General features: G+C 46.3%; 1 protein-coding gene across 7 annotated transcripts in view; it reads left to right on the top strand.

The window, feature by feature from the left end:
• The window catches only part of AGRN (agrin), a 363672-nt gene that overhangs the window by 75498 nt on the left and 263824 nt on the right, over positions 1-24350 (top strand). For 5 of the 7 annotated variants that reach the window (XM_067472994.1, XM_067472998.1, XM_067472999.1 and 2 more), the window contains exon 3: positions 23614-23634. The exons of the other annotated variants lie outside the window; for them this stretch is intronic. In XM_067472994.1, coding sequence (XP_067329095.1) covers positions 23614-23634 — 21 coding nt within the window. The remainder of the gene's footprint in view (positions 1-23613; positions 23635-24350) is intronic. 7 annotated transcript variants of the gene reach the window in all.

Here is a 24350-nt window from a genome sequence, read left to right on the forward strand (position 1 = left end):
GAGTGTCGACTTCTTCCGTGACGGCTTCAGGAAACTTGTTCATTGTTGGCAGAAATGTATCCAATTGTCTGGTGATTATGTGGAAAAGTGAATAGTAGGAGTTAGAGATCATTATTGCTTTGCTTGGCTGTCGGAAGATCTGTGCACGATGGGTACCCAGGATGAAAGAATGGTGAGACGCTGGTTGTGGAAATGGAGTGTCGACTTCTTCCGTGACGGCTTCAGAAAACTTGTTCGTTGTTGGCAGAAATGTATCCAATTGTCTGGTGATTATGTGGAAAGTGAATAGTGGGAGTTAGAGATCATTATTGTTTTGCTTGGCTATCGCAAGATCTGTGCACGATGAGTACCCAGGATGAGAGAAGTGTGAGACGCTGGTGGCGGAAACAGAGTGTCGACTTCTTCCGTGACGGCTTCAGAAAACTTGTTCATTGTTGGCAGAAATGTATCCAATTGTCTGGTGATTATGTGGAAAGTGAATAGTGGGAGTTAGAGATCATCATTGCTTTGCTTGACTATCGGATGATCTGTGCACGATGAGTACCCAGGATGAGAAAACTGTGAGACGCTGGTTGCGGAAACAGAGTGTCGACTTCTTCTGTGACGGCTTCAGAAAACTTGTTCATCGTTGGCAGAAATGTATCCAATTGTCTGGTGATTATGTGGAAAAGTGAATAGTAGGAGTTAGAGATCATTATTGCTTTGCTTGGCTGTCGGAAGATCTGTGCACGATGGGTACCCAGGATGAGAGAACTGTGAGATGATGGGTTGCGGAAACAGAGTGTCGACTTCTTCCGTGACAGCTTCAGAAAGCTTGTTCATCGTTGGCAGAAATGTATCCAATTATCTGGTGATTATGTGGAAAAGCAAATAGTGGTAGTTAAAGAGCACAATCTAAGGATTACTTTTGGAGTAATCCTTAGAATGTGGAGGCACTACTTTTCATTACTTTTTGGAGGCATTACTTTTCATTCAACCCTCGTATATCCGGCAGTCAGTGAGACCATTGTGCAATTGTTTTGGAGAGCGGCAAAGGAGCCACATTCCCTGACCGCCTTTGAGGAGAGGCCATTCGGAGAGGCCATTCGTCATTCCTCCGGGAGCAGCTGGCTTTCTTTCCCTGGAGAAAGCGGAAGGCCGTCTCTTCTTGGGGAATGGGGAAAGAAGGAAGTCAGAGGTCATGTGCATTTAACCCCTCGTCACAATGAGGGTCTCTGTGGCTTCGGCACTTGGCACATCTAAGAAAAAGGTGGCCGCCTTTTTGTAAGTTAGCCTCAGATTTCAAGCCTCTCGAGCCCATAACCTGGCCTGGCTCTTTGGGTAAGAGCAGGAGAGAGAAGTGGTCTCTCTTTGGGCAATCACTTCGTTGCTGTGAGTTTTCCAGGCTGTCTGGCCATGCTCCAGAAGCATTCTCTGCTGACGTTTCGCCCACATCTATGGCAGGCATCCTCAGAGGTTGTGAGACTTGTTGGAAACTAGGCAAGTGGGGTTTATGTATCTGTGGAATGCCCAGGGTGGGAGATAGAACTCTTGTCTGGGTTGCTGTGAGTTTTCTGGGCTGTCTAGCCATGTTCCAGAAGCATTCACTCCTGATGTTTCACCCACATCTATGGCAGGTATCCTTAGATATTGTGAAGTCTGTTGGAAACTAGGCAAGTGGGGTTGTCCAGAGTGGGAGAAAGAACTCTTGTCTGGGTTGCTGTGAGTTTTCTGGGCTGTTTAGCCATGCTCCAGAAGCATTCTCTTCTGACGTTTCACCCACATCTATGGCAGGCATCCTCAGAGGTTGGAAGGCTTGTTGGAAACTAGGCAAGTGGGGTTGATCTATCTGTGCAATGATGTCCAGAGTGGGAGAAAAAAAACCTCTTGTTTGGGTTGCTGCAAGTTTTCCAGGCTGTGTGGCCTTGTTCAAGAAGCATTCACTCCTGACGTTTCGCCCACATCAAAATTAAAATTCTGAAGTAGCAACAAAATAATGTTATAGTTGGGGGTCAACACAACATGAGGAACTGTATTAAGGGGTCGTGGCATTCGGAAGTTTGAGAACCACTGATCTAGAGCAAACTTGCCCAACTTAACAAACTTAAGAGTACAGATGGAGTTTTTCAGGGTTAGCCTGGCATGATGGGAGTTGTAGTTCACCCACAAGCTTATGCATTTTGGACAATTAAGAAACTGACTTTTTCAGATAACACTGGGTATCCAAGCTGGTAGAAAATAAAAGTAAGCATGGGGTGGACCCAGAGGCGGCCCTAGGTAATTTTCAAGTGTAAGCAAACAATATTTTGGCGCCCCCCCCCCCCCCCAACCAATCACTGATATATATTTTCTGTTCGTCGTGGAAGTTCCGTGTGCCATATTTGGTTCAATTCCATCATAGGAGGAGTTCAGAATGCTCTTTGATTGTAGGTGAACTATACATCCCAGTAACTACAACTCGCATATGTCAAGGTCTATTTTCCCCCAAAAGCACCTCAAGAGCGCCCCTGGGCAAAATCAACTATACCGCGAAGGCTTACTTTGCGTAATGGGTTGAGCCACCCCTGGGTGGACCTCTTCTACCCACAATACTCCTTTTCCAGGTGCAGGAACATTGCTTTGCAGAGGGCCGTTCAAAAGTGGTACACAAAGTCCTCCTGTCTCGGGAGAGTGCTCGCACTGGCTCCGCGCATTGTTTGCATGCCATGACTCTTCGATAACAAGGGAAGTGAGGAAAGGTGAGGTGCGCAGCCCCAGAGACAAAACCTTCCCTGTTTGGTGGAGAGGTGGTGGCACATTCCTCGCGAATGACTTCCAAGCTTGTGTTGCTCGGTACACAAAGCCCCGCCGCCTTGGCAACCTGCTTCGGAGCATGGACACCAGCTGTCTGGCGTTGTCGCGGGTGTTCTGGGCACAGGGAGAGCTGTATGTATACGTCTCCTCCCACTGTCCTTATGTAGCAGGGACAGCCCTCGTCCGATTCCTCTGCTACTCTGCTGCTGAATATGCATGCCCAGCGTGGAATACAAAGGACCGGGCTGTGGCGCAGCTAGTTAGTAGCGAGCTGCATTAAATCACTACTGAGGTCATGAGTTTGGAGCCAACCCAGGTCAGAGTAAGCTCTTGACCATTAATAGTCCAGTCTGAGTCCCCTTCTGGGTGAGAAGGGTGGCATATAAAGGGCATAAATAAATAAATAAATAAATAAATAAATAAATAAATAAATAGTCTAGCTTGCTGTTGACCTATGCAGCCCGAAAGACAGTTGCGTCTGTCAAGGAGGAAATTTAGGTACCACTTTATGTGGGGAGGCACCGGGACTGTGGCACAGCTGGCTGGCTGCATTAAGATCACTACTGACCGAAAGGTCATGAGTTCAAAGCCAACCCAGGTTGGAGTGAGCTTCCAACCAATTTGTGTAGCTTGCTGTCGACCTATGCAGCCCGAAAGACAGTTGCGTCTGTCAAGGAGGAAATTTAGGTACCACTTTATGCGGGGAGGCACCGGGACTGTGGCACAGCTGGCTGGCTGCATTAAGATCACTACTGACCGAAAGGTCATGAGTTCAAAGCCAACCCGGGTCAGAGTGAGCTTCTGACCAATTTGTGTGGCTTGCTGTCGACCTATGCAGCCCGAAAGACAGTTGCGTCTGTCAAGGAGGAAATTTAGGTACCACTTTATGCGGGGAGGCAGCGGGACTGTGGCACAGCTGGCTGGCTGCATTAAGATCACTACTGACCGAAAGGTCATGAGTTCAAAGCCAACCCGGGTCAGAGTGAGCTTCTGACCAATTTGTGTAGCTTGTTGTCGACCTTTGCAACCTGAATGACAGTTGCATCTGTCAAGTAGGAAATTTAGGTACCACTTATGTGGGGAGGTTAATTTAACTAATTTACAAGGCCATAAAAATCTCCAGCAAGCATGCAGGGAATGAGGAAGTACTTCATCAGTGTTGTGGATGGACGGTGAAGTGACAGCTCCCCCGGTGGCCAGAAAAAGTAGGAATGTTAAATAGCTTCTGACTGTCTGCCTATATACTGTATATACTTGAGTATAAGCTGACCCGAATATAAGCCGAGGCACCTAATTTTATCACAAAAAACTGGCGAAATGGATTGACTCGAATATAAGACGAGGGTGGGAAATGCAGCATTTACGGGTCAATTTCAAAATAAAAATAGATACCAATAAAATTACATTAATTGAGGCTTTAGGTGGTTAAATGTTTTTGAATATTTACATAAAGCTGGAATTCAACATAAGACTGTCCAACTTTTATTCAACTATTATTCTAACCTTCTTCAGTGTAAATATGCTTATGTATCCTTCCAATAATAATAAATAGAGTAAAATAATAATAATAATAATAAATAGAGTAAAATAATAAATGTAATAATAACAATTATAGAGTAAAATAATAAATGTAACAATAACAATAATAAAGTAAAATAACAACAACAATAATAACAACAACAAAGTAAAATAATAAATAACCTTGACTCGAGTATAAGCCGGGGGAGACTTTTTCAGCCTAAAAAAATGACGGAAAAACGAGGCTTATACTCGAGTATATACAGTAATTTAACTAATTTACGAGGCCATAAAAATCTCCAGCAAGCATGCGGGGAATGAGGAAGTAATTAATCGGTGTCGCGGATGGACGGTGAAGCAACAGCGCCCCTGGTGGCCAGAAAAAGTTGGAATGTTAAATAGTTATGACTGTCTGCCTATATATAGTGCATGTCTACAGCATTGAATGTTTGAAATGTATATGTACATTGTAATCCGCGGGGTGAGAAGGGCACGATATAAATAGTGTAAATAAATAACTTATTTACGCTGTCATAAAACCTTCCAGCAGTGTGCAGAAGAATGAGGAAGTACTCCATCAAAGGACTCAGTGTCACAAATGGATGGAGAAGCAGCAGCTCCCCCTGTGGCCGGAATTGAGCATACCCCCATGAAGCTGGGAAAGCTGGAATGTTAAATTGCCTCATGTGTCTATCTATATATGTTGTATGTCTAAATGGCATTGAATGTTTGCCATGTATATGTGCATTGTAATCCACCCTGAGACCCCTGCGGATTGAGAAGGTTGGAATTTTCCCTTCCCCAAACTCCGCCAGTGTTGACATTTGGGCATATTGAGTATTCTTGCTAAGTTTGTTCCATATCTATCATTGTTTGTGTCCACAGTGCTCTCTGGATGTGGGTGAACTACAGCTCCCAAACTCAAGGTCAATGCTCACCAAACGCTTCCAGTATTTTCTGTTGGTCATGGGAGTTCTGTGTGCCAAGTTTGGTTCAATTCCATCGTTGGTAGAGTTCAGAATGCTCTTTGATTGTAGGTGAACTATAAATCCCAGCAACTACAACTCCCGAATGTCAAGATTCTGTTTTCCCCCAAATTCTACCAGTGTTGATATTTGGGCATATTGAGTATTCGTGTAAAGTTTGGTCCAGATCCATCATTGTTTGAGTCCACAGTACTCTCTGGATGTGGGTGAACTACAGCTCCCAAACTCAAGGTCAATGCTCACCAAACGCTTCCAGTATTTTCTGTTGGTCATGGGAATTCTGTGTGCCAAGTTTGGTTCAATTCCATCGTTGGTGGAGTTCAGAATGCTCTTTGATTGTAGGTGAACTATAAATCCCAGCAACTACAACTCCCAAATGACAAAATCAATCCCCAGTATACAAATTTGGACGTATCGGGTATTTGTGCCAAATTTGCTCCAGTGAATGAAAATTCACCAGGCGTATCAGATATTTACATTATGACTCATAACAGGAGCAAAATTACAGTTCTGAAATAGCAACGAAAATAATGTTATGGTTGGGGGACACCACAAAATGAGGAACTGTATTAAGGGGTCGCAGCATTAGGAAGGTTGAGAAACTATTAGATTTTTTTTTGTGTCAGGAGCGACTTGAGAAACGGCAAGTCGCCACTGGTGTGAGAAAATTGGCTGTCTGCAAGGATGTTACCTAGGGGACATTGCCTGAATGTTTTGATGTTTTACCATCCTAGTGGGAGGCTTCTCTCATGTCCCCGCATGGGGAGCTGGAGCTGACAGAGGGAGCTCATCCGCGCTCTCCCCGGATTGAAATCACTGAGCAACTTGAGAAACTGCAAGTCGCCTCTGGTGTGAGAGAATTTGCCATCTGCAAGGACGTTACCTAGGGGGCATTGCCTGAATGTTGTGATGTTTTACCATCCTCGTGAGAGGCTTCTCTCATATCCCTGCATGGGGAGCTGGAGCTGACAGAGGGAGCTCATCTGCACTCTCTCCGGATTCAAACCACTGAGCGACTTGAGAAATTCTTAGCTGGATTGAGGGCAGGGGGAGGGGAGAAACAGCAGGATTTCCTCCTTCTCCTCCTGAGGTGGCAGGCAGATGTAGTAAGCAACAGCCAGGAGACAGGTGTTTTTAAAGTCTCTTCCTCAGTCCCCTTCCTCCTCTTAGCTGGCTTGGGAGGGCGAGAGTAGCAGCAGGATTTCCTCCTTCTCCTCCTGAGGTGGCAGGAAGATGGCAGGAGACAGGTGGCAGGAGACAGGTGTTTTTAAAGACTCTTCCTCAGTCCCCTTCATCCTCTTAGCTGGCTTGGGAGGGCGAGAGTAGCAGCAGGATTTCCTCCTTCTCCTCCTGAGGTGGCAGGCAGATGTATGTAAGCAACAGCCAGGAGACAGGTGTTTTAAAAGTCTCTTCCTCAGTCCCCTTCCTCCCCTTAGCTGGCTGGGGGGGGGGGGGGGGGGGGACAGAAGCAGCAGGATTTCCTCCTTCTCCTCCTGAGGTGGCAGGCAGATGTATGTAAGCAACTGCCAGGAGACAGGTGTTTTTAAATACTCTTCCTCAGTCCCCTTCCTCCCCTTAGCTGGCTGGGGGGGGGGGGGGGACAGAAGCAGCAGGATTTCCTCCTTCTCCTCCTGAGGTGGCAGGCAGATGTATGTAAGCAGCAACAGCCAGGAGACAGGTGTTTTTAAAGTCTCTTCCTCGGTCCCCTTCCTCCTCTTAGCTGGCTTGGGAGGGGGAGAGTAGCAGCAGGATTTCCTCCTTCTCCTCCTGAGGTGGCAGGCAGATGTGTGTAAGCAACAGCCAGGAGGCAGGTGTTTTTAAAGTCTCTTCCTCGGTCCCCTTCCTCCTCTTAGCTGGCTTGGGAGGGGGAGAGAAGCAGCAGGATTTCCTCCTTCTCCTCCTGAGGTGGTAGGCAAGTCACTTCTGGTGTGAGAGAATTGGCCGTCTGCAAGGACGTTGCCCAGGGGACATTGCCTGGATGTTTTGATGCTTTACAATCCTTGTGGGAGGCTTCTCTCATATCCCCGCATGGGGAGCTGGAGCTGACAGAGGGAGCTCATCCGCGCTCTCCCCAGATTCGAACCTTTGACCTGTCAGTCTTCGGTCTTGATAGTGACGTACCTATTTATTTACCTACCATGTTCTGTACTAGTGCCAGGGAGAGCTGAGTTGAAAGACGCTGCCGCCTGCCCTTTTTGTGGCACGCCAGCGGCGACACTCCTTCGAAGGGGAAGAGCTGATGAATTTTAATGAAATCTTGAAAGACTTTGCAATTTCATGTTCAACTTCAATTATTCAAGACTTTGGGAGAGCTCTGCGGAGGAGAAAGTGGAGCGAGGAGAGAGCATGGGAGACCCTGGACACGGTTTTGGGGTTGCGCGGCGTGCTGCGCATTTGGAGAAGGCACCGAGTTTGGTTTTGTTCTGCTTGAGTTCAACCAAAGTCATTGTCAAGGTTCTCCTTGTAGCCAAAAGCAAGAGCACGGAGTGGATGATGGAGAGGAGGCAGGAGGAGATCAAAGGAGCCGAGGTCATGATTAGAGGAGGAGAAGTGCATTCCACATATGAGAGGTGGTTATTAAAGCTTTTCCCTGACACACTTCCTGTGGACGGAGAGTTATGAGGTCTTCTCTCCATCGGTACCATATCAGGACACACACTTCTCCCATCTTTCGAAGCCACTGTATACACCTCAGACCTCCTTCTCATTAGGTATTTAAAATGGATACTTTTCTACTGCAAGTTTTTTTTATTTCAAACGACTGGGCCAAAGCTAGTGTCATCCTGAGGGAGTGTGAGGTAAACCTCTGTGTGAGAGATGCCTTGTGTGAGAAGTCTCCTGTATGGCAGTTGGGGATGTATCTCATTTCTTCTCCCCTCTCTGTTTCCGCTCTCCTTCTCATTAGTTATTTTAAAAGGATACTTTTCTACTGCAAGTTTTTTGATTTCAAATGACTGGGCCAAAGCTAGTGTCGTCCTGAGGGAGTGTGAGGTAAACCTCTGTGTGAGAGATGCCTTGTGTGAGAAGTCTCCTGTATGACAGTTGGGAATGTACCTAATTTCTTCTCTCCTCTCTGTTTCCACTCTCCTTCTCTATCTAAAGTGGAATTGTAGCAGTACAAGTGTGCGGCGTGAAAGGGTCCGGGGTGGCATGGTTTCCTCATTCCAAGGCGGCTCTTTGTCTCCCGAAGACCCGCACCAGCTGTGGGCACCTCTGTTCGCAAGGCTCCCTCCCGCAGCCGGCTGTATGTGACAGTTCCTACATTCCCCCCTTTTCCTGCCAAGCGCCGCGCCAGCCTGGAGTAACTTTGGAGGACAAATGTGCCTTTTCTTCTCCGGTTGGCGAGGCTTGCCAGCCCTGGCCCACTTCCCAGTAAACAGAGCTGTGTCGTCGGAGAACATAAGCACCCATTGTCTCCCGGCTGGGGACCCTGTCATAGGAGCTCCCGCTGAAGAGGAGAGGGATCGGCTCGGGACAAAACAGGGAGCCCGTGAGGGGGAGGCCTCCCTGAGAACGAAGCGCCAGAAATAAAAGCAGGGAGCCGAGTCTCTTAATTGCATTAGTTTCAGCAAAAAATAAAGCCACCACTCCTTCTTCTCTGGCTGTTTTGATTCACGCCTTCCCTCGTCGTTTCCTCAGGGGAGAGAGGGAGAGTTTCTCAATCTGTTTTCCTCCCCTGAAAGAGTGGGGTCTTTGTCAAAAGGAACATGGCTTGACTCATGTGTCTGATTCTTCTGGGGCAAAGAGGAGCCATCTGGGAAAGTGATCCCAACTGGGAAACTGTGGTAGAGGGGTGCTCTGAAATGTGACCTGGATCTCCCCTTCGAAACATATTATAGCCATTGTACTAGGCCCACTGAGCTAGGAATATTGATGTTGGCTGGTGACTGCTGGAAGAGCACTTTGTCTCGATGTCCAATGAGAGGCCAAGCTTCTCGTATGCTTCTGCGAAGGTGTACAGAATGGGTTGTAGGTCTTCTTCTGAATGTGCACAGACTACATTATCATCAGCATATTAGAGTTCTATAACAGACATTGTAGGTCTTCTGAAAGCGCACAGACTACATTATCATCAGCATATTAGAATTCTATAACAGACATTGTAGGTCTTCTGAAAGTGCACAGACTACATTATCATCAGCATATTAGAGTTCTATAACAGACATTGTAGGTCTTCTGAAAGCGCACAGACTACATTATCATCAGCATATTGGAGTTCTATAACAGACATTGTAGGTTTTCTTCTGAAAGCACACAGACTACATTATCATCAGCATATTAGAGTTCTATAACAGACATTGTAGGTTTTCTTCTGAAAGCACACAGACTACATTATCATCATCATATTAGAGTTCTATAACAGACATTGTAGGTCTTCTTCTGAAAGCCACAGACTACATTATCATCAGCATATTGGAGTTCTATAACAGATGTTGTTGAGTCGCCTTCGGGCTAATATGGGCGGGCTAGAAATGACGTAAATAAATAAATAATTGTTGTGACTTAGCTTTTGGCAGAGTCTGCAGTCTAAACGCCAAAGGGGTCACTTGTGTAGATATATCCTGGGGCAAGAAAATAATGTGAGTCCAGAGCCACAACCAAAAAGCCCCGTTTCTGCAGCTATGAACTACACAGTCCAGAGCAAGCTAGATGTGTTCCATGTCTAAAAGATCATATAACTGGTTTCTTGAGACCATTCAATAGATTATTTGGCTATTTTAGATGTTTGATGTTCTCCCCACCTGCCAATTTCCCCCGATTGAGCCAACGAGTGAATCAATTTAATGACTTGTATGATTCACTGAGCTTTCGTGCAGCGCAGGGTGGCTAAGCCAGGGCCTTGGCAGACAGTCAGGGCGGTCTGACGACAGAAAACAGGAATGCAACGTTTTGTTGGTATGGTCATTTCACGACTCATTGACCATCAGTCGAGAAGGAGCGGAGGAGAAAGAGGCTGAAAGGTTTTATTGGGCCTCGATCATCCTTTAGCTCCCATATAAACTTTGGGAGGCTTCCGAAAAAAAATATTTTACATTAGTTGGCAGGGCAGGTTCTAACTTTATCTTCCTTGTCCCAGGAAATCCTGGTGTATTTGTATTGTGGGCTGGATGAGAACAAACAAATGGAAACTGAATCCAGAAATGACAGAAATCCAGTGAATGAAAATATATCCTGCATCTCAGATATTTACGTGACGATTCATAAAGTAGCTGGTTGCAAGGGGGTGTCGGAGGGGTCACCAAAGACCATCAGAAAACACAGTCTAATCATCTAATCACCTCTCAACAAAAGATTGCTCCAGGCACTGCCAGGCAATCAATTGCTAATCAAGGTGGTCAGCTGAAAGATTCACACCTAGCTCCAGCAGACAAGAGTCCTTTGTCCCACCCTGGTCATTCCACAGATATATAAACCCTTTTTCCTAGTTCCACCAGACCTCCCTACCTCTGAGGATGCTTGCCATAGATGCAGGAGAAACGTCAGGAGAAATGCCTCTAGAACATGGCCATATAGCCCCAAAAAACCTACAACAACCCAGTGATTCCGGCCATGAAAGCCTTCAACAATACACAGTCTTTTCTGTTGCTTGTGGGTATTCGGTGTGGGAAGTTTGGCCCAATTCTGTCATTGGTGGGGTTCAGTGTTCTTTGATTGTCGGTGAACTATAAATCCCAACATGCCAATGTCTATTTTCCCCCAACTCCACCAGTGTTCACATTTGGGTATATTGCGTATCCGTGCCAAATTTGGTCCAGATCCATCATTGTTTGAGTCCACAGTGCTCTCTAGATGTAGGTGAACTACAACTCCCGAACTCAAGGTCAATGCCCACCAGACTCTTACAGTATTTTCTCTTCGTCATGGGAGTTCTGTGTGCCAAGCTTGGTTCAATTCCATCGTTGGTAGAATTCAGAATGGTCATTGCTTGTAAGTGAACTATAAATCCCAGCAACTATAACTCCCAAATGCGAAGGGCTGTTTTCCCCAAACTCCACCAGCGTTCACATTTGGGCATATTGCGTATCCATGCCAAATTTGGTCCAGATCTATCATTGTTTGAGTCCACAGTGCTCTCTAGATGTAGGTGAACTACAACTCCCAAACTCAAGGTCAATGCCCATCAGACCCTTACAGTATTTTCTCTTCGTCATGGGAGTTCTGTGTGCCTAATTTGGTTCAATTCCATTGTTGTAGTAATTCAGAAAGCTCTTTGTAGTTCAGAATGATTTCTAGATGTAGGTGAACTACAACTCCCAAACTCAAGGTCAATGCCCACCAGACCCTTCCAGTATTTTCTCTTCGTCGTGGGAGTTCTGTGTGCCAAGTTTGGTTTAATTCCATTGTTGTTGTAGTTCAGAATACTCCTTGATTGTAGATGAATTATAAATCCCAGCAACTTTAACTCCCAAATGCCAAGGGTTATTTTCCTCAAACTCCACCAGTGTTCACTTTTGGGCATATTGAGTATCTGTGCCAAATTTGGTCCAGACCCATCATTGTTTGAGTCCACAGTGCTCTCTGGATGGAAGTCAACTACAACTCCCAAACTCAAGGTCAATGCCCATGAAACCCTTACAGTATTTTCCACGTAGTCATGCTGGCCACTTGACCAGGTGGGGTGTACGTACAACGCAGGCTTCTCAGTTTAGGAATGGAGACTAGCACCACCTTCAGAGCCAGAAATGAAAGGAGAAGCCTTTGTCTTTGTCTCTGTATTTGTGTTTCATGCAAATGTGAGTAGATTAATAGATACCACCTCAGCGGGAAAGGCAAAAAGAAGCTCCATGTAGTCATGCTGGCCACATGACCAGGTGGGGTGTATGGACAACGCAGGCGTCTCAGTTTAGTTGTGAAGATGGACACCACCTTCAGAGCCAGAAATGAAAGGAGAAGCCTTTGTCTTTGTCTCTGTATTTGTGTTTCATGCAAATGTGAGTAGATTAATAGGTACCGCCTCAGCGGGAAAGGCAAAAAGATGCTCCATGTAGACATGCTGACAACTTGATCAGGTGGGGTGTATGGACAACGCAGGCTTCTCAGTTTAGCAATGGAGATGGATACCACCTTCAGAGTCGGAAATGAAAGGAGAAGCCTTTGCCTTTGTCTGTATGTTTGTGTTCCATGCAGATTGAGTAGATCAATAGGTACCGCCTCAGTGGGAAAGGCAAAAAGACGCTCCATGTAGTCATGCTGGCCACATGACCAGGTGGAGTGTATGGACATTGCAGGCTTCTCAGTTTAGCAATGGGGATGGATACCACCTTCAGAGCCGGAAATGAAAGGAGAAGCCTTTGCCTTTGTCTGTATGTTTGTGTTCCATGCAAATGTGAATAGAACAGTAGGTACGCCTCAGCGGGAAATGTGAAAATACGCTCCACGTAGTCACACTGGCCACTTGACCAGGTGAGGTATACAGACGCCTTCAGAGCTGAAAATGAAAGGAGAAGCCTTTGCCTTTGTCTGTTGGCCTCAGAAAGGAAAAACCGCAAAACAGTGAATCTGCGAAAAGCGAACTGCGAAGTAGCGAGGGATTACTGTATTTACGTTACGATTCTTAACAGAAGCAAAATTACAGTTGTCAAGTAGTAGTAAAAACAATGTTATGGTTGGGGGTCACCACAACAGGAGGAACTGTATTAAAGGGTCGCGGCATTGGGAAGGTTGAGAAACACTGGTGCTTTTCCCTTCTTTTCTTTCTTTTTCTCTTTCTTTCTTTCTTTTCCCTGCCCACCTTCAAAGCTCATGGGAGGTGGACCGCAAGGGGATGGCCCGGCAGTAACAACAGCTTGGGGGGAAAACCTCAAATCCCTGCAAAGCAATTATGCCTAACAAGACATTTCCTACACGTCTGGTTTCAATTCGAGAGGCCTTCCCGGGCGGCTCGCTCACACTTCGAGGGTGTTTCTGCCAGTGGTTTCCCCCGTAGTTTCTTCCGGCGAGGATGTAGGTCTCGTTGGGAGCGCACCTCAACGCTTGGAGCGAAAGCAATTCATCACCCCTTAGGAAGAAGATCTCCTGAAATCACACCTTCCACGAGAACGGGGTGTGATTTATAGGTCGATGTTGATCGACTGCCAGCTGGTGGATATGTGTGTCTTAGCAGGTGTCATGGATCTAATTGCACCCAAGCAGGGCTGCCTTTTTGATGTCGGGGGAAATGGGGTGTGTGTTGCGTCAAGAGGCTTTGACAGCCTAGTTAGCGAGGCTGCTTGATCTGCAGAGTCCATGAGAACATTGTAGGTCAAGGTTTTCCCCTGACATTAAGTCCAGTTGTGTCCAACTCAAGGGGCAGGTGCACGGATACACAGACAAAGGCAAAGGCTTCTCCTTTCATCTCCGGCTCTGGAGGCGACGCTAAGCTCTGGCTCTGGGGGTGACCACCTCCCCTGTAGTTAGGTAAAGGTTTTCCCCTGACATTAAGTCCAGTTGTGACTGTCCAACTCTAGGGGCTAGTGCACAGAGACACAGACAAAGGCAAAGGCTTCTCCTTTCATCTCCAGCTCTGGAGGCGACGCTAAGCTCTGGCTCTGGGGGTGACCACCTCCCCTGTAGTTAGGTAAAGGTTTTCCCCTGACATTAAGTCCAATTGTGTCCAACTCTAGGGGCTGGTGCACAGAGACACAGACAAAGGCAAAGGCTTCTCCTTTCATCTCCAGCTCTGGAGGTGACGCTCAACTCTGGCTCTGGGAGTGACCACCTCCCCTGTAGTTAGGTAAAGGTTTTCCCCTGACATTAAGTCCAGTTGTGTCCAACTCTGGGGGCTGGTGCACAGATACACAGACAAAGGCAAAGGCTTCTCCTTTCATCTCCGGCTCTGAAGGCGACACGCAACTCTGGCTCTGGGGGTGACCACCTCCCCTGTGGTTAGATAAAGGTTTTCCCCTGACATTAAGCCCAGTTGTGTCCAACTCTAGGTGCTGGTGCACAGATACACAGACAATGGCAAAGGCTTCTCCTTTCATCTCCGGCTCTGGGGGCGGTGCTCAACTCTGGCTCTGGGGGTGACCATCTCCCCTGTAGTTAGGTAAAGGTTTTCCCCTGACATTAAGTCCAGTTGTGTCCAACTCTAGGTGCTGGTGCACAGATACACAGACAATGGCAAAGGCTTCTCCTTTCATCTCCGGCTCTGGGGGCGGTGCTCAACTCTGGCTCTGGGGGTGACCACCTCCCCTGTAGTTAGGTAAAGGTTTTCCCCTGACATTAAGTCCAGTTGTGTCCAACTCTAGGGGCTGGTGCACAGATACACAGACAAAGGCAAAGGCTTCTCCTTTCATCTACGGCTCTGGAGGCAACGCTCAACTCTGGCTCTGGGGGTGACCACCTCCCCTGTAGTTAGTTAAAGGTTTTCCCCTGACATTAAGTCCAGTTGTGTCCAACTCTGGGGGCTGGTGCACAGATACACAGGCAAAGGCAAAGGCTTCTCCTTTCATCTCCGGCTCTGAAGGCGACACGCAACTCTGGCTCTGGGGGTGACCACCTCCCCTGTGGTTAGATAAAGGTTTTCCCCTGACATTAAGCCCAGTTGTGTCCAACTCTAGGTGCTGGTGTACAGATACACAGACAAAGGCAAAGGCTTCTTCTTTCATCTCCGGCTCTGGAGGCGGCGCTCAACTCTGGCTCTGGGGGTGACCATCTCCCCTGTAGTTAGGTAAAGGTTTTCTCCTGACATAAAGTCCAGTCGTGTCCAACTCTTGCCGTAGGTGCTTATCTCCATTTCTAAGTTGAAGAGCCGGCGTTGTCCGTAGACACCTCCAAGGTCAAGTGGCCAGCATGACTGCATGTATCGCCTTTACCTTCCCGCCGGAGCGTTACCTATTGATGTACTCACATTTGCATGTTTCCAACTGCTAGGTTGGCAGAAGCTGAGACTAACAATGTGTCTACTGCCATCATACCCACTTTGATTCTTCAGTATAGTCTCCCAACATTACTTTTCCTATGACTTTTGGTCCTATCCCTTTTGGTCACATTGATAAGCTCTTAGCACTAGGTGCTATTAATCTATCTTCAGGGGCTATTGGTTTGGGGATAGGTTTTTCACACAAAAAATGTCAATTTTAGTTAACACGTGGCTGCAAAGCTCTATATTAGACTCCAATTTTCAGTTACTTCCAAGGAATAATAATAATAATAATAATAATAATAATAATAATAATAATAATAATAATAATCTGCTTCATTTATATTCTACCCTTCACCTCTTGGGGACTCAGAGCGGTTTGCAGCATTTACAGCAGACATAGGCAAGCATTCAATGCCTTTACAATCCTATACAATGAGACACAAACAGAAACAAAAGCAAAGGCTTCTCCTTTCATTGCCGGCTTCTGGAAACAGTGCTTATCTCTCCTCCATTTTCAAGCTGAGGAGCCTGCATTGTCACCTCCCAGTCATGTGGCTGTCAAGATTGCTTGGAGCGTCTCTACCTTTTCCTGCCAAAGCGGTACCTATTTATCTACTCACATTTGCTTGTTTTCGAACTTCTAGGTTGGCAGGAGCTAGGGCTGACAGACGGGAGTTTGCCCTGCTTGTGGATTCGAACTGCCGATCTTCAAATTTGAATACTGGTGGGATTGGGGGAGGGTATTGATTTTGTCCTATGGAAGTTGTAGTTGCTGGGATTTATAGTTCACCTACAATCAAAGAGCATTCTGAACTCCACCAATGATGGAACTGAATCAAACTTGGCACACAGAACTCCCATGACCAACAGAAAATACAGAAACAAAGGCAAAGGCTTCTCCTTTCATTTCCGGCTTCTGGAAACAGTGCTTATCTTGCCTCCATTTTCAAGCTGAGAAGCCTGCATTGTCACCTCCCAGTCATGTGGCTGTCAAGATTGCTTGGAGCGTCTCTACCTTTCCCCGCCGAAGCGGTACCTATTTATCTACTCACATTTGCTTGTTTTCGAACTTCTAGCTTGGCAGGAGCTAGGGCTGACAGACGGAGTTCACCTTGTCTCGTGGATTCGAACTGCTGATCTTCAGGTCAGCAGTTCAGTAGCACAGTAGCACAAAGGTTTACCCTTTGTGTAGACTCACAAAATGGGACTAACTTTGGCAACGGGGAGGTGTTTTCTCAAGGAACTCATCCTCCCACCTCCTCCCTCTTGCCTCGTTTTGTAAAAGAACAAAAGTGCAATTCAAGCGAAATGCAACCTTGGCAGCATCCGAGCTGCCTTTGAACGCCAATAGATCTAAACTGGCCTTTGATTCTTTCTCTCTGCCTCCTTTATCACCGCTCAGCTCAATAAGCAAGTGTCAAGATCAAGAAGTTGGGCTTTTTGTTGTTCTTCCACTGCGCTCTCCCTTCTTTGCTCTAATGTGTTTAAAATATAGGGCTAGACCTATAAAATGCATAAAGAGAGAGTTGGGAGGCATATGCCTGCGTTTCAAGGGTAGCCGGATTGACTTTGAGACTTCTTTTCTTTCCCTCTTTCATGGAGGCAGTGACAGAGGAATCTGTATAAGGACTGTGCTGTCACACGCTGGGCCTGTAGTGTCTCTATATGCCCAGCGGGACGCCCAGGGTGCCTCGGCTGAGAGGCCCTGTGGATTTCCTTATACAACGTTTTTAGAAAGTTTAACAAGTTTCTTTATTAAGGATAAAATCTTCAAAACACGGAATAAACACTCTATAACTTTGAAAAATTGGAAACTTCTTCAATCTCCCGATGAGGGACAGGCAACTGTTTAATAAACTATTTCTTTCTTCTATAAAGGAAATTCTTTGACCCCTCCCTGGGCAATCTGTTCTTAGGCTAGTGTGGGGCCCTATTCCCGGTTCCAATTTGCTTTATGGGTATTTATTTGTTGTGTCAGGGCAACCAGTCAATTGTATTACATTTCTAACAGAACAAAACAAACAGACAGACAAAATACAATTCGCGAGTTTGGTTGTTGATTAAATGTCCTTTGACCAGTATCTGGCCACTTGGAGTGCCTCTGGTGTTGCCGCAAGGACGTCCTTCCTTGTGCATGTGGCAGGGCTCAGGTTGCATTGCAGCAGGTGGTCAGTGGTTTGCTCTTCTCCGCACTCGCATGTCGTGGACTCCACTTTGTGGCCCCATTTCTTGAGGTTGGCTCTGCATCTCGTGGTGCCAGAGCGCAGTCTGTTCAGTGCCTTCCCAGCTTTCTGTGTGTCCAGGGGGGAGTCTCTCATTTGGTATCAGCCGTTGATTGAGGTTCTGGGTTTGAGCCTGCCACTTGTGGACCCTCGCTTGCTGAGGTGTTCCAGCAAGTGTCTCTGTAGATCTTAGAAAACTATTTCTAGATTTAAGTCGTTGACGTGCTGGCTGATACCCAAACAGGGGATGAGCTGGAGATGTCTCTGCCTTGGTCTTTTCACTATTGGCTGCTACTTCCCGGTGGATGTCAGGTGGTGCGATACCGGCTAAGCAGTGTAGTTTCTCCAGTGGTGTGGGGCGCAGACACCCCGGGATAATGCGGCATGTCTCAATAAGAGCCACATCTACTGTTTTAGCATGGTGAGATGTGTTCCACACTGGGCACGCGTACTCAGCAGCAGAGTAGCATGGCGCAAGGGTAGATGTCTTCACTGTGTCTGGTTGTGATCCCTAGGTTGTGCCAGTCAACTTTCATATGATATTGTTTCTAGTACCCACTTTTTGCTTGATGTTCAGGCCGTGCTTCTTGTAGGTCAGAGCATGGTCCAGAGTGACTCCCAGGTATTTGGGTGCACTGCAATGCTCCAGTGGGATTCCTTCCCAGGTAATAATCCTGAGCTCGGGATGCTTGTCTGTTCTTGAGATGAAAGGCACATGTCTGTGTTTTAGATGGATTAGGGATCAGCTGGATTTCCTTATAATAGGCAGTAAGAGCACCTAGAGCTTTGGAGAGCTTCTGTTCGACCATCTCAAAGCTCCCTGCTTGAGCAGTAATGGCATGATCATCAGCATATTTCTTAGTGAATCTATGGAACTGCTTTCCCCAGAAGCTGTGGGGCTGTAGATTCCCCAGCAAAAGCTTTTGGAACTGTTTCCCCCCGAAGTTCGTGAGAAACGAAGCTTTCTACAGGTGGGAGAACCTCACACGTCCTGTTGGAAAGGCTTCTCCATGATAACTGAGCTAAAGGTCCCCTTTCCCTCCAAAACCCTGGGGAAAGGGGCGGATCTAAAGGCTGCAACAATGATTGACAGGTTGCTGGCCCTATAACTGCAATCTGGAAGGAGCTACCAAATTGCAAAGTTCATAGCCTACAGGAATTCATGCAAACAAGCAAAGAAAGAAAAAGGGAATTCAAATCCCAGAACAAGGACCAAGTAGCAACAGTAAGAACAGAGCTATATTTCTGGGCAGGTTATGATCTCTTCCACCTGTTGGGATTCTCTACAAGGGAGATGCCGCGTACAGCAGCTGTTGTCCACCGACATAAGATCCAGAGACATAAGAGACATAAGGTTGTGTGTGTGTGTGTTCTCTGTTGAAACCACGCACGACTTCTGCTGTCCTGCCTATTCTTTAGAGGTAACCGGATGCTTAATTAATGCACGGCATCTACAGGCACCGAGTGTCGTGATGATCGCTGGGATAGTTGGCTTCAAAAGGCCATTAGTTGAATCCAGAGAGGAAGAGGAGAAGCCTCGGAACAGCTGCCGGCCTAGAGAGCTGCATTGGACCTCTCCATTGAAGAACAGGCTACCTTTGCATAGTACTTGGTGGAGAGAAAGAGTAAACAAGGACTGTTTTCTCATTTCCTACATTTTTGGTGTTGCAAAACACACATCTCTTTGGATGATGTAGGAAAGACAGTGGTGGGTACATCAACAGGGCACGAGCATATTGAGTATTTTTTTTTGGGCCATGGTGGTGCAATGAGTTAAACCCTTATGCCACCGCACAGGGCAGGATGAGCTCCTGCTGTTAGCCCAGCTCCTGCCAAACCTCACAGTTTGAAAACATGCAAATGTTAGTAGTGGGAAAGATGAAAAGACCAGCCATATGACTAGGAGGTGTCAATGGACAACACAGGCTTCTCAGTTTAGGAATGAAGATGAGCACCACCTTCAGAGCCAGAAATGAAAGGAGAAGCCTTTACCTTTTTTTGTGTGTTTGTGTTTTATGCACATATGAGTAGATAAATAGGTACTGCCTCAGCAGGAAAGGCATAAGACACTCCAAGTAGCCATGCCGGTGACAGGAGGTGACAATGCAGGTTCCTTGGCTTGGGGATAGAGATGAGCACCACCTTCAGGGCCAGAAATGAAAGAAGAAGCCTTTGCCTTTGTCTGTGTGTTTGTGTTTCATGCAAATGTGAGTAGATCAATAGGCACTGCTTCAGCAGGAAAGGCATTCCAAGTAGCCTTGCCGGTCACACGATCAGGAGGTGACAGTGCAGGTTCCTCAGCTTGGGGATAGAGATGAGCACCACCTTCAGAGCTGGAAATGAAAGGAGAAGCCTTTACCTTTTTCTCTGTATTTGTGTTTCATGCAAATGTGAGTAGATCAATAGGTACCACCTCAGTGGGAAAGGCAAAAAGACGCTCCATGTAGTCATGATTAGGAGGTGTCTATGGACAACGCAGCCTTCTCAGTTTAGGAATGGAGATGAACACCACCTTCAGAGCCAGAAATGAAAGGAGAAGCCTTTACCTTTTTCCGTGTGTTTGTGTTAATGCATATGTGAGTAGATCAATAGGTACTGCTTCAGCAGGAAAGGCAAAAGATGCTCCAAGTAGCCATACCGGTCACACAATCAGGAGGTGGCAATGCAGGTTTCCTCAGCTTGGGAATGGAGATGAGCACCACCTTCATAGCAGGAAATGAAAGGAGAAGCCTTTACCTTCTTCTGTGTGTTTGTGTTTCATGCAAATGTGAGTAGATCAATAGGTGCCACCTCAGCGGGAAAGGCGAAAAGACTGTCCATATAGTCATGATGGCCACATGACTAGGAGGTGTCTATGGACAACGCAGGCTTCTCAGTTTAGGAATGGAGATGAGCACCACTTTCAGAGCCAGAAATGAAAGGAGAAGCTTTTGCCTTTGTCTGTGTGTTTGTGTTTCTTTAATGAACACCCCTCGTATTGTGCCTTTGAGGATAGGCAAAATGAACCACACATGGGATGGAAGAACATGAGTGAGGACCAGCGATGGTGTGCTCACTTGGCACTCTGTGATATCTAGGAAGATTTGCCCTACTTTTGAGGTAGCCGCCCAGTCATGAAAACCTGATGACTCTCTTGTGAGCATTTTCCACTTCTCCACACTGGTGAAACAACAGCTCCGCCATTCCCTGGTGTGCACATACACACACCATGCATCCGCTCAAAGGGCCAATTCATCCTTCCACCCCCATCCCCAAAATAACCCTCCTGGTCTGGGATATTTTAAGCCATCTTAATCCCAGCCCAAGCCCGTGGCACGGGAAATGGCCAGGTTGCCAACAGCATTGCATCATTGCCTTTGGCAAACGTCCCTTTGCAGGCCTTGGCGGTCACATTGGGAGGCTCGCCGGCTGGTCACCCGCTCTCTCTCGGTTTCTGATGCTTTCAAAGGCATGCGCTCCATTTGTTCACCGTGTCCTACCAACTGGCTGGAGAGGACATCTCCCCTCGGTTCGAAACTCTTGATACTTCCCCGTGGCCAACATTTTCTGATCCGGCTCCAGCATATGCAACGCCGGGGGGATACTATCCTGTCCCTCCCTGGTTCCTTCATCCATGTTCATATCCTCCATTTGATCCGTTCTTGCTCCAGAGATCGTGCTGTGCTCTCATAGCCTTTGTGAGCCCAAAAAGAGAGAAGGAAGGAAGGAGAGAGAGAAAGAGAGAAAGAGAGAGCATTCAGTCCCAATTCTTGATTCTGAACCTGGTATGGGATGGATCAGCACTTGAAGGCCTAGTTTGGATCAACGCTCACAGGTAGCATGGCCATTGTTCATTCCAAAGGATGAGCAGGAGAAGGACATGGTGGACTTGAGTCCCCAGAATTCCCTCACCAAATTTGAAAAAAATATATTATTATTATTATTATTATTATTATTATTAATAATAATAACTAGCTGTATCCGCCACATGTTGCTGTGGCCAACCTTCCCTCCCTCTTTCTCTCCTTTCTCTCCTTCCTTCCCTCCCTCTTTCCTTCCTTTCCTCTTTTTCTTTCCCTTCTTCTTTCTTCCTTCTTTACTTGTTTCTTTTCTCACTTCCTTTGCTCTTTGGTTCCATCCTTCCTTGTCTCCTTCTATCCTTCCCTCCCTCTTTCTCTCTTTCGTTCCCTCTCCTTCCTTCCCTCTTTCACTTTTTTATTTCATTCTCTCCCTCCTTCTCTCCTTCCTTCCTTCTCTCCCCTTCTTTCCTTCCTTCTTTCCCTCCTTCCTTCCTTCTCTACCCTTCTTTAATTCCTTCTCTCCTTCCTTCCTTCTCTCCTTCCTTCTCTTCCCTTCTTTCTTTCCTTCTTTCCCTCCTTCCTTCCTTCTCCCCCCTTCTTTCTTTCCTTCTTTCTATCCTTCCTTCCTTCTCTACCCTTCTTTCTTTCCTTCTTTCCTTCCCTTTCTCTCCCTCCTTCTCTCTTTCCTTCCTTTTCTATCCTTTTTCCTTCCTTCTCTCCCTCCTTCCTCTCTCCCTTTCTTTCCTTCTTTTTCTCCTTCCCTCCTTCTTCTCTCCCTCCTTCCTTTCTTCTCTACCCTTTTTTACTTCCTTCTCTCCCTCCTTCTTTCTTTCCTTCCTTCCTCCTTTCTGTGTATGTGTTTTGTGTGTATATGCATACATGTGTGTATATATGTAGTTTTGTGTATGCGTTGTAATGGGGTTTTATTTTTGCTTTTTAAGCCCCTTCTGCTGTGTTTTTCAGTGTTTTTATGAGTGATGGTCACTCGTTGGCCTGATAGGTGTCTTGTGTCCAAATCTGGTGTCAATTCGTCCAGTAGTTTCGGAATTATGTCAATCGCACAAACGAACATTACATTTTTATTTATATAGATAATAATAATATCAAACTGCAAATGCTCTGGCACAAGCCAGTAAAGGTGGTCCCAGTGGTAATCAGCACACTGGGTGCAGTGCCTAAAGACCTTGGCCTGCACTTAAAAACAATCGGCGCTGACAAAATTGCCACCTGTCAGCTGCAAAAGGCCATCCTACTGGTATCTGCACACATTATTCGCTGATACATCACACAGTCCTAGAAAAGTGTCTGACGTGTGATCCAATACAATAGCCAGCAGAGTGACCTTGTTTGCTGTGTACTCATCTTGTTGTGTATCAAACAACAACAACAACAACAACAACAATAATAATAATATCGCACAGTCCTTGACGCTTGGGAAGTGTTGGACTTGTGATTTTGTGAGAGAGGAGATTCCATCTGAACATGAGGAAGAACTTCCTGACTGTGAGAGCCGTTAAGCAGTGGAACTCTCTGCCCCGGAGTGTGGTGGAGGCTCCTTCTTTGGAAGCTTTTAAGCAGAGGCTGGATGGCCATTTGTCAGGGGTGATTTGAATGCAATATTCCTGCTTCTTGGCAGGGGGTTGGACTGGATGGCCCATGAGGTCTCTTCCAACTCTTTGATTCTATGATTCTATGATTCTGTGATTCTGTGATACAAACTGGTGATCGGCATACTGGGTGCAGTGCCTAAAGACCTTGGTCTGCACTTAAACACAATCAGCGCAGAAAAAATTACCATCTATGAGCTGCAAAAGGCCATCCTACTGCACGCATTATTTGCCAATGCATCACACAGGAAGTGTCCGATGTCTGATCCAATACAACAGCCAGCATAGTGACCTTGTTTGTTGTGTGTGCCAATCTTGTTGTGGAGAAGGGCGGAATATAAATAAAGTATTACTACTACTACTACTACTACTACTACTACCCTCAGCCACCAAAACAAAAGGTGGGAGCAAGAATTCTTGTCTGTTGGAGGCAGGTGTGAATGTTGCAATTAATTACCTTGGTTAGCATTGCAAAGCCTTGCAGCTTCAAAGCCTGGCTGATTTCTGCCTGGGGGAATCCTTTGTTGGGAGGTGTTAGCTGGCCCTGATTGTTTCCTGTCTGGAATTCCCCTGTTTTCAGTGTTGTTTTCAGATGTGTTTGTCTTGAGATGAAAGGAGAAGCCTTTGCCTTTGTGTGTTTGTGCTTCGTTGTGTTTCACTTCAACAAGGCATTGAATGTTTGCCTGTGTCTGTTTAAATGCTATAATCCAGTCTGAGTGGAATATAAATAAAATATTACTACTACTACTACTACTACTGCTGCTCAATGGAGAGTTTGGTCTACTTTGGTTGTGTGTTTCCTCACATGCTTGGGAAAGAGATGAAGTTGGGTTCCTGTCCTAATATCTGTCTTTTCTTCTTTTCCTTCACTCCTGCTTTCCAAAGAACATAGGAGGCTCCTTGCCGGTAAGTGGTGGCTTTGTCCTCTCTCCTCCCATTTCCCATTTATGACTTCATCTCATCTTTATCTCCATATTTCTAATTTTTCTGGTTTTGTTGATGTTTTGGGGCTGCATCTTCTAACATCCCCAGGCAGCAGCTTATTTCTCTGCTCTTCGGTGCTGTTTTGTTAGAGGTCTGAAATTTTTACTACCAGAACTTTAGCAACACGTTAGAAGCAAATCACCAACGCATCCTAGTTCACCACCAGGACTTTAGCAACACCGTAGAAGCAAATAACCAGTGCCCCCAGTTCACCACTAAAACTTTAACAACACTTTAGAAGCAAAGTACCACTTCCCCCAGTTCACCATCAGAACTTTAGTAACCCTTTAGAAGCAAATCACCACTTTCCCCAGTTCACCATCAGAACTTTAGTAACCCTTTAGAAGCAAATCACCACTTTCCCCAGTTCACCATCAGAACTTTAGTAACACTTTAGAAGCAAATCACCAGCGCCGCCTAGTTCACCACCAGAACTTTAGCAACACTTCAGAAACAAATCACCAGCGCCCCCAGTTCACCATCAGAACTTTAGTAACCCTTTAGAAGCAAAGCACCAACACCCCCTAGTTCACCACCAGAACTTTAGCAACACTTTAGAAGCAAATCACCCATGCCCTCTAGTCCACCACCAGAACTTTAGCAACAGTTTAGAAGCAAATCACCCATGCCCTTTAGTT

This window comes from Anolis sagrei, chromosome 13, assembly GCF_037176765.1.
Source record: "Anolis sagrei isolate rAnoSag1 chromosome 13, rAnoSag1.mat, whole genome shotgun sequence".
In the NCBI taxonomy this organism is placed as follows: Eukaryota; Metazoa; Chordata; class Lepidosauria; order Squamata; family Dactyloidae; genus Anolis; species Anolis sagrei.